Source organism: Chiloscyllium punctatum, chromosome 3 (assembly GCF_047496795.1).
Source record: "Chiloscyllium punctatum isolate Juve2018m chromosome 3, sChiPun1.3, whole genome shotgun sequence".
NCBI lineage: Eukaryota > Metazoa > Chordata > Chondrichthyes > Orectolobiformes > Hemiscylliidae > Chiloscyllium > Chiloscyllium punctatum.
The window spans coordinates 42,094,954-42,110,409 of NC_092741.1; the positions used below are offsets into that span (position 1 = coordinate 42,094,954).

General features: G+C 41.2%; 1 protein-coding gene across 7 annotated transcripts in view; it reads right to left on the reverse strand.

The window, feature by feature from the left end:
• The window catches only part of fig4a (FIG4 phosphoinositide 5-phosphatase a), a 116,847-nt gene that overhangs the window by 39,611 nt on the left and 61,780 nt on the right, over positions 1-15,456 (reverse strand). For all 7 annotated transcript variants that reach the window (XR_011953438.1, XM_072552132.1, XM_072552140.1 and 4 more), the window contains 3 exons: positions 14,757-14,802; positions 7,985-8,133; positions 1,592-1,758 (listed from right to left, as the gene is read on the reverse strand). Coding sequence is in view for 6 of the 7 variants with exons in the window: in XM_072552132.1 (XP_072408233.1) it covers positions 1,592-1,758; positions 7,985-8,133; positions 14,757-14,802 (362 nt within the window). In the remaining variant the exon portion in view is untranslated. The remainder of the gene's footprint in view (positions 1-1,591; positions 1,759-7,984; positions 8,134-14,756; positions 14,803-15,456) is intronic.

Genomic DNA, 15,456 nt, shown 5'->3' on the forward strand with positions numbered 1-15,456 from the left:
TGTGATTTTTAACTTTGTACAATCTCCTTAGTGAGTCTGATGGCTCAGCTGGCTGGACGGCTATTTTGCGATTGCAAGATGTCAACAACATGGGTTCAATTCCGACATTGCTGAGGTTTTACCATGACCAGCTCTCCCTCTCAACCTCTCCCCTGGCCTGAAACATAGTGACTCTCAGGTTAAACCACCAGTCATCTCACTCTAATGAGACAGCAGCTCTACGGTCTGGTAACACTATAGAAGATGTCTTGCCTTCACGGATTTCACCTCATGATGATGCAACTAAGATTAAAAACTTAATTTTAATATCCAATACTGACACCAACCTTCAACCTCTTCATCACTTCCATTAAATAAAGGTTTAGAGTTAACATTTCCTCAAAATAGACACTGGGAATATTAAAACAATTGTTTAACTGTCCTTGCAATGAACTCCACTCCCTTGAAACATTACCTTTCCTATTGCAAGCTCAGTGATCTAGATTGTTTCCAATCCCACATTTTATCAATTACAAAGATGATGACAGTAAAAACACACAACTCAGATTTATTATATAGTTACTGCTCCACTTTGAAAACAGAGGTACCACTTCTCAGTGATCTCTCAGTGAGATGGGGCATGATCCTCTTTTCAAGATTTGACACTGGCCTCACTGGAAGTGCCATTGTCGGAAGTCACAGTTAAAAAGCAGCTAGGCAACAGGGGGATTTGTATACAACCAAGTTTTGTTTTAAAAAGAGAACTGTTTCAGGAGTCAATGAACTTTGGAAAGAATGGAAGCAGGAAGCAGGGTCTTAACTATATATGCAAAACAGATGTCAGGACAGTTTGTGTCATGAACCCAGCTTCTTTGAGGAAGGGTAAATCATTTTGATTTTCATTAAGGTGGTGGTGGTGATGGTGATGGTGTTTATGAACGTATGGAATAGAAGCACAAGTAGATCACTTAGTCCCTCAAGACTGCTAAGCCATTAATGGAATTATGGCTGATCAGATTTTGATTTTAATGTACCCTAATATCTTTTGATTTCCTTGCCTAACATAAATCTATCAAAAACCACTGGCCTGTGACCAGTGGAGTGCCACAAGGGTCGGTGCTGGGTCCACTATGTTTTGCCAACTACATCAATGATTTGGATGTGAGCATAAGAGGTACAGTTAATAGGTTTGCAGATGACACCAAAATTGGAAGTGTAGTGAACAGCGAAGAGGGTTACCTCAGATTACAACAGGTTCTTGACCAGATGGGCCAATGGGCTGAGAAGTGGCAGATGGAGTTTAATTCAGATAAATGCGAGGTGCTGCATTTTGGGAAAGCAAATCTTAGCAGGACTTCTACACTTAATGGTAAGGTCCTAGGGAGTGTTGCTGAACAAAGAGATCTTGGAGTGCAGGTTCATAGCTCCTTGAAAGTGGCAAAGATTTTCAGTGGCAATGGATGTAGACATATAACGTAATGCTTGCACAACGAAAAATTCATAAACATCTTTTCGTAGCTCAAGCACAATGTCAGGATTGCATCAGAGTATACTTTTGAGAAGCTTAACAATGTTACAAAATGGTTAAAACATTATAAAAGTCATAGATTACCTGAAAATGCATTACTGTAGTACCTAGAAAGTGTTTGCATGATGTCCTTAGAATGTTGTGTCCATGGTGCAATCTTCCTGTAGGTTTTCACCCGATGTACTAACTGTGAACCTCCATATTGCAAAGATAGTGTATCACCATGATCTTCATACAGTTCTTCAAATAATCTACCATGAAATTAATTTAACAGTAATTTTACTTTCTTTACTAAGGTGTTAAAACAAGAACATCTTGAAGTTCATGTTTGCATTATGAATATTTTAGTTTTGCTTGCATGCCCATCCAGTTCTCCCACCAGTCTCCCTCCTACTGTACCATACAAAACACCTCAAAGAGATTTAAATGCTGGCAATTAAAAAATCTCTCACACTAAGCCACAGGAAGAAACATCAAGGCAGGATAGCTGAAAGAGTTGGTTTTGAAAGAGAAGAGAGGAGGAGAGGTATAAGGAGGAGGTTTCATTGCTGGGAGTGGGAAGCTGCAGTAAGTATAATTATCAGAGGTAGAAAGATCAGAATTGGAGATTGTGCAAGAATCCAGAATTGGTCGAATGCAGAGATAAGTTGTATGAGTGAAGGAAATAATAGTGATAGGGAAGGGATGAAGCCTTTTTGAGATTTGAAATCGAAGATGAGGATTTTAAAAGCATGACTGCACAAGGAGCCACATAAAGTCAGCTAGTACGGGGTAATGGAGAAAGAAATTTGATAGGGTATGGAGTTTTGGAGGACTATAAATTTACATAAGATAGAATTTGGGAGACTGGCTAGAAGAGCACTGGAACATTCAAGGCTTTGGCAACAGCGTATGGTCTCAGCAGCAGATGTCCTTAAAATAGGATTGAAATAGGGTTATGTTATGGAGATTTCAATTTAGAGATGGAGCATGTGCGTGACTGGGAGCTCAACTTAGATTCAAACAAACCAATAAGGTCAAATGTTTAGACTCAGCCTCAGGCAGTTGCCATGGTAATAGATGTAAACAACGGTCAGGACTTTGTGGCATGAACCAAAGACAGATCCAGTCCCAGTCTTTGGATGGAGGCAGTTTCTGTTCATCCAATATTGGATACCAGACACAGTGTGGCAAATCAGAGAGTGGTGAGGTTGAATGAGCTAGCAGTGAGAGAGAGTTCAGAGTCATCATGATACCCTCAGAACTTGATGTTGTGCTCTGTGATGTCACAGAGAGACAGCATATCAATACAAAAGCAAAAGGGTCAAGGTTTGATTCTTGGCGATCCCAGAGGCTCTGGCCTCACACTGGTAACATGAGTCACTACAGATAATTGTCAAATCAGTTGGTTAGATAGTAATGATGAAACCAGACAAGGGGATTTCCACCCAGGTGGACAATGGATGGGAGATGTTAGAAGACGATAATATAGTCAAAATGTGATGAAAGCTACAAACAAATCAAGAAGATTAGATAATTTATCAATCCTAAAGTATTAAGTTATGACTTTCAGAATGACTGTTTCAGTGCTGTGGGAGGGGGCAGAAATCCAAGACCCTCATACACAGGTAGTGCAGAAGTCCCCTAGGTTCTCGCTCACAAATTGGTTTTCCAAATTGGAAGCTGATGAAAGAGCTGCTTTCTTAGGGGAGTGCAGAAAGAACCATGCTTAAAGCACTTGACTAAAGAAGGGGAGGGAGAAACAATAGTCATAGCGGATTCATTAGTTACGGGAACAGACAACATTTCTGAGGTTGCAGACATGACTCCAGGATGCTGTGCTTCTTTCCTAGGGCCAGAGCTTAATGAACAACTTGCCCTTTCAAGACATGGAGATATACAGTACAGAAACATACCCTTGGGTCCAACTCATCCATGCTGACCAGATATCCCAACCCAATCTAGTCCACCTGCCAGCACACGGCCCATATCCCTCCAAACCCTTCCTATTCATAAACACATCCAGATGCCTTTTAAATGTTGCAATTGTACTAGCCTCCTCCTCTGGCAGCTCATTCCACATATGCATCACCCTCTGCGTGAAAAGGTTGCCCCTTAGGTCTCTATTTTATCATTGCCTTCTCACCCTCTAGCTCTGGACTCCCCCACCCCAGGGAAACGACTCTGTCTATTTACCCTATCCATGCCCCTCATGATTTTATAAACCTTTATAAGGTTTCCCCTCATCCTCCGACGCTCCAGGGAAAAACAGCCCTGGCCTATTCAACCTCTCCCTATAGCTCAAATCCTCCAACCTTAGCAACATCTTTGTAAATCTTTTCCAAACTCTTTCAAGTTTCACAACATCCTTCCGATAAGGAGACCAGAACTGCACGCAATATTCCAAAAGTGGCCTAACCAACCCCCACCCCCCTCTCATTTATCTCTCCACTCTGCAGGCACCCTGCCTCTATTCCTGATGAAGGGCTTTTGCCCAAAACGTTGATTTTCCTGCTCCTCGGATGCTGCCTGATTTGCTGTGCTTTTCTAGCACCACTCTAATCTAGACTCTGGATTCCAGCATCTGCAGTCCTTGCTTTTACCTAACCAATGTCCTGTACAGCTATAACATGGTCTCCCAAATCCTGTACTCAATACTCTGACCAATACAGGAAAGGATACGAAATGTCTTCCTATCGTATATACCTGCGACTCGACTGTCAAGGAGCTATGAACCTGCACTCCAAGGTCTCTTTGTTCAGCAACACTACCTAGGACTTTACCATTAAGTGTATAAGTCCTGCTAAGATTTGCTTTCCCAAAATGCACCACCTCACATTTATCTAAATTAAACTCCTTCTGACACTCCTCAGCCACATGGCTCATCTGATCACGATCCCGTTGTAATCAGAGGTAACCTTCTTTGCTGTCCACTACACCTCCAATTTTGGTGTCATCTGCAAACTTATTAACTATACCTCTTAAGTTCACATCCAAATCATTTATATAAATGATGAAAAGTAGTGGACTCAGCACCAACCCTTGTGGCACTCCACTGGTCACAGGCCTCCAATCTGAAAAACAACCATCCACCACCACCCTCTGTCTTCTACCTTTCAGCCAGTTCTGTAGCCAAATAGCTAGTTCTCCCTGTATTCCATGAGATCTAACCTTGCTAATCAATCTCCCATGGGGAACCTTGTTGAACGCCTTACTGAAGTTCATTTAGATCCTGAAAGGGCAAAGTGATAAGACAGAAGTCGTGTTACACATTAGTACTAACTATATAGGTGTAATAAAAAATGAGGTATTGCATCAAGAATTCAGGGAATTTGGTACTCCATTAAAAAAGCAGGTCCTCAAAAGGTTGTAATCTCTGGATAATTCCTGGTGCCACATGCTAGTGAGTACTAGGAAAAGGTATGCATGGAGCACAGAACTGCATCAGACAGATATGAATATCCAACATTTACATGTTTTTGCAGCAGCATGGAGGAGTTGGAGGCTGGAAAACAGTAAATGTGTGTTTCTTCCAAAATTGCAGTTCCAATTCTAGGGCACGCATTTAAAAAAACCTTCAACAAAAACTAGCTGATTAACAAGATTGGCTTCATCCTTGATGTAGAAATTCTGGACACGGTGCAGCTCAGGAGCAGATAGATTGGGGGTGGGGGGAGGGTGTGGGGAGCCGGGAATGGTGTCTCAGGATTTACAAATCAGTTTGTTGGACCCGGAAGAAACACCTCTGACTCCTATGCATGTTGCAATTACACTTAACTAATCAATCTGCCCTTTCTCATCTTTTTTTTACTTACTAGATTCACTGGGTCTTGAGAAATTTAGCCAACACTGATTACAAATAGAAAAGCTGCAATACTGAAGAAATGTACTGTCTGAAAAGGTTTCAATAATCGATTTGTCTCCTGAGTGTGGATGCATTTCCTGTCTTTGTCCCACACTTTAAAACTGGAACTGGACAAATTCAAGACGTTTTGGGATATGATTTCAGGCTATTATACAAACATACAAATCAAGAGTAAGCTGTTCAGCCCCTCAAACCTGTTCTGTCATAATCAGATCATGGCTGATAGTAATCTCAAATCCAAATTCTCAGCTACCGAAATAAACTTTTAGAACCTTGCTCAACAAGAATTACTCTACTTTTGCCTTTACATTTTCAAGGTTCAGCTTTCACCAGTTGCAGGAAGAAGCTCCAAAGACTCAAATCCCAATCTGAAATGGGTGACTCCTGATTTTTAAACAGTGACCCTTAGTTCTAGAATCTCTCCTAAGAGGAAACATCCTCTCCATATCTACACTGCTTAGACCCTTCAGGAGTTTATATATTTCAATCAAGTTGGCTTCTTAGTCTTCTAAAGTGCACTGGACACAAGTCTAGTTGTCCAACCTTTCCTCACAAAACATCCCATCCATTCCACAGACCACAGAATAGTACAGTGCAAGAACAGACCTTATGGCTGTGGTAACCACAATACGATTCTAAACCAAATTCCATCAGCTTGCACATGGTTTGTAATCCCTCATTCCCTGGCTGTTTATGTGTCTACCAAAAGGCCTCTTAAACATTGCTATCATATCTGATTCAATCATTGCCCCTGGCAGCGCATTGCAAGCACATAACATTCTCTGCATAAAAAAAAGACTACCTTGCACATTTCCTTCAAATTTTCCTGCTTCTCAACTTAAAACTTTTACCTCCTAGTATTTGATGTTTCCAGTGGGAAAAAGAATGAACACCTTTTTAACTATCCACAACTCCACCAATTTTCATGTTTTTTCTGCAAACTTATTAATTGGACCACCTACATTTTTATCAAAATCATTTAGACATATTACAAACTACAGAGGTCCCAGCACTGAACCTTGGAATACCAAAGATCAAAGACCTGTCAGAAAAAAACATCCCTCTACAACTACCTTCTATCTTCTATGACCAAGCCAATTTTGTATCCACCTTACCAATTCACCGTGGATCCCAAGTGGCTTAATCTTCTGGAGCAGCATACCATGAATGACCTTGCCAAATGCTTTAGTAAAGTCCACGCAGATAATAACCACTGCCCTACCTTCAATCAGCTTCGTCACTTCCTCAAAAAAACGCAATTAAATTGGAGAGAAATTTGGGAAGCAACAGCTCCCTGACAAAAAGTCAGGCTGACAATCATTAATTAGTCCATTCTTTTCCAAATGTGAGTAAGTGTTGTTTCTAAGAATCTTCTCCAATAATTCACCTGCCACTGATGTAAGGCTAACTGGCCTATAATTTCCTGGATGATTCCTGTTGCTCAGATATTGGCCCAGTAAACAGTTTCTGGACTAATTCCTTTCTTAAATAAGGTGACCCAGATTGTGAACAGTATGCCATGTCTCTTACCAATGACCTGGTAAGCATAATCTCTCTACTTTCGTATTCAGTTCTCCATGATGTAACTTTCAATACTCTTAGTTTTCCTAATTAGTTGTTGTCCATGCATCCAAACTTTTGTGACTCATGCAGGAGGAAACCCATTTTCTTCTGCAATCTGATCATTGAGATATCATTTTTAAAACAAAAATGCCCAGCTAAAATGTCAATTTCACATTTTCCCACATTATACTTCATTTGCTATATATTTGTCTGTTCACTTAATCAATCTAGATCTTTTTGTAATTTCAAAGTCCTACCCAGACTAAATGTACTCACTTTTAATGGTTAAATTTACTACAAAATAAAATTCTATATCCGCCACTGTTGGAATAATGTGTGCAATTCTGGTCTCCTTCCTATCGGAAAGATGTGAAACTTGAAAGGGTTCAGAAAAGATTTACAAGGATGTTGCCAGGGTTAGCTGAACAGGCTGGGGCTGTTTTCCCTGGAGCGTCGGAGGCTGAGGGGTGACCTTATAAGAGGTTTACAAAATTATGAGTGGCATGGATAGGATAAACAGGCAAAGTGGGAGTCCAGAACTAGAGGGCATAGGTTTAGGGTGAGAGGGGAAAGATATAAAAGAGACCTTAGGGGCAACCTTTTCACGCAGAGGGTGTTACGTCTAAGGAATGAGCTGCCAGAGGATGTGGTTGCAACATTTAAGAGTCATTTGGATGGGTATATGAATAGGAAGGGTTTGGAGGGATATGGGCCGGATGCTGGCAGGTGGGACTAGATTGGGTTGGGATATCTGGTCGGCGTGGACGGGTTGGACCGAAGGGTCTTTTTCCATGCTGTACATCTCTTATGACTCTATGACTAGACTCTATGTTTGCCAGATTATGCTAGCTTTAAAAAATAAGGGAAGCAAATGTGGTACCCCCTGTATGGATTTGCATATATTAAGTTCAGGAGCATTAATCACACAGGTGTAGAGCTGGTGAAAAAGCAGTGAACAATGCCAGATTTTCCCGATTATTGAAACGGATGGGTGAAATCAGAAAACGAAAGAAAATCGTAAATTAAACAAATTAAAGCAGCTAGAATCCATAGGGATATAGATTGCTTACCGAACAGCATCAGTGTCAAACTGCAGTCTTGGTTTGTCAATTACACCTATTGCATAGAGCTGGTATGCCAAAGCACATTTTCCCACCATAAACTGAGCAGTGTTTGTACGATCTAAACAGTCAACACAGTTTGTCCTAAGGACACCAGTCTGAAACAAAATTTAAACAGGATTTATAGTTGTGCTGCACTATTAAATCATTATCATTACAATTTACCCTTCAGTAGATTTAGAAATATTAGATTATTCAATACACAGAAATCAGCGATTTTCCAAAAATGTTTGGTTTCAGTATGGAAAGCCTGCAACAATTGTTTTTATTTTCAATTTTTAAAGACCTGTCTTGCATAAAATTTACGTCATTCCAGACTTTGAAAAATTTCTAAACCTTATAAGATATATATAATTACCTACTATAGCAGAAGATATATGGAGTGAAAATAAAAAGTTAACTCTCAGGTTAATAGTTGTTCATCAGAACTGGGAAAAGTTCAGCAAGTGAAAGAGAACAAAAGGGAGATTCAATGACGAAATGGAAGACAGAAGAGATTAAATAACAAAAGCATTGGTGGAGAAAGAGGAAAGATGAGTCAGAATACAGAAAGGAGATAGAGGGCTTGTTGACATAGTGCAATGATAACAGATCTCTCTCAATGTTGGCAAAACTAAAGAACTGCTAATTGACTTCAGAAAGAAAGGAGGAGAACATACCCCCCTCTACATCAACAGAGCATCAAGTTCCTAGGAGTGACAATAAGCAATAACCTGTCCTGGACTTCCCAAGTAGATGCGATGGTCAAGAAGGCACAACAATGCCATGTCTTCCTCAGGCAGCTCAGGAAATTTGGCATGTCCATAAGGACCGTCAGCAGCTTTTACAGATGCACTGCAGAAAGCATAATGCCCAGGTGCATAATGGCTTGGTATGGCAACTGCTGTGTCCAGGACCGTAAGAATCTATAGAAGATTGTGTGCACAGCCAAGACCATCGCAGAAGTTAACCTCCCATTCACGGACTCCACTTACACATCCCATTGCCACGGAAAAGCTGCCAACATCATCAGAGACCCATCCCACCCCAGTAATGGTCTCCAACAACCTCTTCAGTTAGGCAGAAGGTACAGAAACCTGAACACACACCAGCTGGTTCAAGAACAATTTCTTCCCTGCTAGTATTAGACTGATGAATGGATTCCCTAACTTCAAATAATGCTGATCTTACTTTGTGTGTGTCCTGTGCGGTGTAACTAGTATCCCTCATTTTGTCCAAATTTTTTACAGCCTACAATCTGTATGTCCTTGCTTACTATGATCTGCCTGTATTGCTTGCAAACAAAGCTTTTCACTGTATTTAGGTAGACATGATAATAATTCAAATCAAATCAAGACAATGATAATGGGGTACAAAGATTGGTCTGGACGTGGTGTGAATGGCAGAAAGCAGCTGCCATTCAAGAGAAAAACAACAAGAAAAGAGTAAGGATCAGTGCGTCATAAAAGGTGGCTATGTGTTTACATAAATAAATAGATAGATAAGATAAGATAAGATAAGATAGATAGATATTAACAAAAAAAATTACAGAATCACAGAATCCCTTCTCTGCAGAAAGGGGCCATTCAGCCCATTGAATACACACTGACTCTTCAAAGAGTATCACACCCAGATCCAGATTCCTCCCTACTTTTTTTAAACGAAGAGAGTGGTAGATACCTGGAACACGCTGTCAAGGAAGATGGCAGATGCAGAGCATTAGCATGGGCTTTGGGTTACTAGTCTGATGACGTTAACTACGGCACAGTCTGTCCAAATTTACAGACGTAATACTGACTTGTGTTGCTTTTGAAAAAAAAAGTGTACATTTTTATTCTTAAACTTCTGCTTCTCTACACTAATTGCTTATCTTACTCTGCATATGAATATGAGCCAACTCACATTTAAGTATATTCAATTATATTTGTCATTTATTTACCATTATCAAGAAGTGGAATTATATAAAGTTAAAAGGGAGCACATTAGTCAGGAAAATGTTATATCTCTCACTGACACATTTATTTGTTCTTGGACACAACTGTAACAAAACACTGAACCTTTGAACTGATATCCTAAGCCATATGAGCTCTCACAACCAAGGGATTTTGCCATGACAAGAAATTAAATGGCTGAATATAGTGAATAGCCAAACTGACTACTGTTACATAATAAAGGAAGCTTTGAAGTATCTGTCAGCTGTCAAATCACACTTTCAATGACTCAATAGGCAATCAACTCACAACTGCCTGTCTAATGAGGAGACTCTCACAAAGTACAGTCGTCACAAGCAATTAAATCATGCTTGTTAAATTGTCTTCTTTACTGTTTAAATGATGGGAATTCCCGAAAATAATATGCTTCTACAAAGAATGCATATCCCAATTAACTAGGAAATCTAAGAACTCTGGAATGTCAGACAGGCAGTCTGAATTTACATTCAGTTATGGAAAATAATATTAATTGTCATTGGAGATAAAATCATCTGAAAATCCCAGTATAACTGCAGAGTTCAGGCTTAAATCAGACATATATTCAGGATTAGTGGTGCTGGAAGCGCACAGCAGTTCAGGCAGCATCCAAGGAGCTTCGAAATCGATGTTTCGGGCAAAAGCCCTTCATCAGGAATAAAGGCAGTGAGCCTGAAGCATGGAGAGATAAGCTAGAGGAGGGTGGGGGTGGGGAGAAAGTAGCATAGAGTACAATGAGTGAGTGGGGGAGGGGATGAAGGTGATAGGTCAGGGAGGAGAGGGTAGAGTGGATAGGTGGAAAAGGAGATAGGCAGGGAGGACAAGTCCGGACAAGTCAAGGAGACAGTGCTGAGCTGGAAGTTTGGAACTAGGGTGAGGTGGGGGAAGGGGAAATGAGGAAACTATTGAAGTCCACATTGAAGTGTTGAAGTGTTCCGAGGCGGAAGATGAGGTGTTCTTCATCCAGGCGTCTGGTGGTGAGGGAGCGGTGGCGAAGGAGGCCCAGGACCTCCATGTCCTCGGCAGAGTGGGAGGGGGAGTTGAAATATTGGGCCACGGGGCGGTGTGGTTGATTGGTGCAGGTGTCCCGGAGATGTTCCCTAAAGCGTTCTGCTAGGAAGCGCCCAGTCTCCCCAATGTAGAGGAGACCGCATTGGGAGCAACGGATACAATAAGTGATATTAGTGGATGTGCAAGTAAAACTCTGATGAATGTGGAAGGCTCCTTTAGGGCCTTGGATAGAGGTGAGGAAGGAGGTGTGGGCGCAGGTTTTACAGTTCCTGCGGTGGCAGGGGAAAATGCAAGGATGGGAGGGTGGGTTGTAGGGGGGCGTGGACCTGACCAGGTAGTCACGGAGGGAATGGTCTTTGCGGAAGGTGGAAAGGGGTGGGGAGGGAAATATATTCCTTGTGGTGGGGTCTGTTTGGAGGTGGTGGAAATGTCAGCGGATGATTTGGTTTATGCGAAGAAAGGGAATGGGGATAATCCTGGGAATTACAGACCAGTCAGTCTTCCATCTGTGGTGGAAAAATTATTGGAGCAGATTTTGAGAGACAGAATTTATGATTACTTGGAAAACTATAGCTTGATTACAGGTAGTCAGCATGGCTTTGTGAGGGACAGGTCATGCCTCACAAACCTTATTGAATTCTTTGAGGATGTGACAAAACACATTGATGAAGGTAGAGCAGTGGATGTGGCATACATGGGTTTTAGCAAGGCGTTTGATAAGGTTCCCAATGATAGGCTCATTCAGAAAATAAGGATAATGTCCACAGCCTCTTTATACAATCTTCCAGAATGGCAATAGACATTCATAAAGTTTTCATTAAGTCTAAAGGTTTTTATTTGGATAGAACAATGACCTGGTTTGCATTTTTTCTAGCTTTTCATACATGGCTCTCAGCTTACCAATGCATCATCTTTGACTTATCTCAAGCCACTTAAACAGCTTTTTAAAAAAAACATACTGTAATCCTGGGATGAACCTTGACCAGATAGTGAATGGGATCAGTCACATACATGTTGTGGCTATTAAGACACATTAGAGGCTCAGAATTTGCAATGAATAACTCATCATAGAGATGTACTGCATGGAAACTTTGGTCTTACCCGTCCATGCCGACCAGATATCCCAACCCAATTTAGTCCCACCTGCCAGCACCCGGCTCATATCCCTCCAAACCCTCCCTATTCATATACCCATTCAATTGCCTCTTAAATGCTGCAATTGTACCAGCCTCCACCACATCCTCTGGCAGCTCATTCCATACATGTACCGCCCTCTGTGAAAAACTTGCCCCGTAGGTCTCTTTCCCCTCTCACCCTAAACCTATGCCATCTAGTTCTGGACTCCCCGAGCCCAGGGAAAAGACTTTGCCAATCCACCCTATCTATGCCCCTCATAATTTTGTAAACCTCTATAAGGTCACCCCTCAGCCTCTGACGCTTCAGGGAAAACAGCCTCAACCTGTTCAGCCTCTCCCTATAGCTCAAATCCTCCAACCCTGGCAACATCCTTGTAAATCTTTTCTGAACCCTTTCACGTTTCACAACATCTTTCCGATAGGAAGGATACCAGAATTGCACGCAATATTCCAACAGTGGGCTAACCAATGTCCTGTACAGCCGTAACATGACCTCCCAACTCCTGTACTCAATACGAAAGCATACCAAATGCCTTCTTCACTATCCTATCCACCTGCGACTCCACTTTCAAGGGGCTATGAACCTGCACTTCAAAGTCACTTTGTTCAGCAACACTCCCTAATATCTTACTGTTAAGTGCATAAGTTCTGATAAGATTTGCTTTCCCAAAATGCAGCACCTCACATTTATCTGAATTAAACTCCATCTGCCACTTCTCAGCCCAATGGCCCATCTGGTCAAGATCCTGTTGTAATCAGAGGTAACCCTCTTCGCTGTCCACTACTCCTCCAATTTTGGTGTCATCTGCAAACTTACTAACTGTATTTCTTATGCTTGCACCCAAATCATTTATGTAAATGACAAAAAGTAGAGGACCCAGCACAGACCCTTGTGGCACTCCACTGGTCACAGACCTCCAATCCAGTCTTCTACCTTTGAGCCAGTTCTGCATCCAAATGGCTAGTTCTCCTGTATTCCATGAGATCTAAACTTGCTAATCAGTCTCCCATGGGGGGAGGGGGGGAACCTTGTCGAACGCCTTACTGAAGTCCATATAGATCACATCTACCGTTCTGCCCTCAATCAAGTTTGTGAGACACAAATTCCCATTCACAAAGCCATGTTGACTATCCCTAATCAGTCCTTACCTTTCCAAATACACAAACATCCTGTCCCTCAGGATTCCCTCCAACAACTTGCCCACCAATGGCGTCAGGCTCATTGGTCTATAGTTCCCTGGCTTGTCCTTACCACCCTACTTAAACAGTGGCACCACGTTAGCCAACCTCCAGTCTTCCGGCACCTCACCTGTGCCTATCTATGATACAAATATCTCAGCAAGCGGCCCAGCAATCACTTCTCTAGCTTCCCACACCTGATCAGGTCCTGGGGATTTAGCCACCTTTACCCGTTTCAAAACATCCAGCACTTCCTCCTCTGTAATATGGACATTTTCCAAGGTGTCACCATCTATTTCCCCACAGTCTATATCTTCCATATCCTTTTCCACAGTAAATACGGATGCAAAATATTCATTTAGTATCTCCCCCATTTTCAACGGCTCCACACAAAGGCCGCCTTGCTCTTTTTTGAGGGGTCCTATTCTCTCCCTAGTTACCTTTTTGTCCTTAATGTATTTGTAAAAACTCTTTGGATTCTCCTTAATTCTATTCTCATGTCCCCTTTTTTCCCTCCTGATTTTTCCCTCTGAAGTATACCCCTACTTCCTTTATACTCTTCTAAGGATTCACTCGATCTATCCTGTCTATACCTGACATATGCTTCCTTCTTTTTCTTAATCAAACCCTCAATTTCTTTCATCATCCAGCTTTCCCTAAACCTACCAGCCTTCCCTTTCACCCTGACAGGATTATACTTTCTCTGGATTCTTGTTATCTCATTTCTGAAGGCTTCCCATTTTCCAGCCGTCCCTTTACCTACAAATATCTGCCCCCAATCAGCTTTCGAAAGTTCTTGCCTAATACCGTCAACATTGGCCTTTATCCAATTTAGAACTTCAACTTTTAGATCTGGTCTATCCTTTTCCATCATTATTTTAAATCTAATAGAATTATGGTTGCTGGCCCCAAAATGCTCCCCCACTGACACCCAAGTCACCTGCCCTGCCTTATTTCCCAAGAGTAGGTCAAGTTTTGCACCTTCTATAGTAGGTACAGCCACATACTGAGTCAGAAAATTGTCTTGTACACACTTAACAAATTTCTTCCCATCTAGATCCTTAACAGTCCCAGTCTATGTTTGCAAAGTTAAAATCCCCTTACAGATAGCTGAGATCTCCTTACAAGTTTGTTTCTCAATTTCCCTCTGACTATGAGGGGGGCTGTAATACAATCCCAATAAGGTATCACTTGTGTCCTGAATTCTCCTCCATCACATAAAAAGCACATTAGGAGTGTGATGGAATGCTCTTTACGTACATGGACGGATACAGCTTAAATAATACTCAAACAATGTGATGCTAAAAAAAGTTAGTACTACATTGAGGATGTACATTGTGTAATGTGCATAATCACCTAGACTATATTCTCAATTAACTCCATACTCAATGATTAGGCCATTTTGTGATGTCACAATTTAACTATTACATTTCCAATTCCTCACTTTACCTGTAAGCGACAAGTATTTTGATTATATCCACCAAGTTCGTCCCATCTGTGAAAAAATGTCAAGGTACAATGAGTATGAAAGACAGAGAGAGAACACAAGTTGGACAGAGTACAACATCTTCAAACATTTCAAAGTGATTCACCAGTAGACAAAGAAATAGATTCGTACAGCTTGCACAAAAGAGATTAGGAAGATTTACTGAAAACATGGTAAGAAAGATTGATTTTGAGGTTATTGAAACTGGAGAGGCAAAATGACCAACACGGGTTTCACAGAGAATAGGATCAATGCAGCAGCAAGTTCCCACACTGATGACAGGTGAAAAGAGCAGATCATAAGTAGAATAGGGGAATATCTTGCTAGAACATACTGCAGAGCAAAGAAGGTGAATTTAAAATGATCAAAATCATTGAGGGATTTCTAAATAAGGAATTAAATCCTGATCTCCTTTGTTTCTGATCCTCCTGTCTTTCATTCAAATTCCTTCATGATTTTGCCTCTCCAATTTTGCTAAACTCTTTGACCTTGTCTCATGTAACACAAATCCCTCATTTTTCCAATTATTAGTGAGCTTTCTTAAATCATCTCAGCTCCACACCCTGAAATTTATTAAGTGGACTGGCAATAAACCAGAACCTGCTTGAACCCCATCATGATGGGTAGTTAAAATATTCAACTCAGTAAGAAAAAAAACCTTAA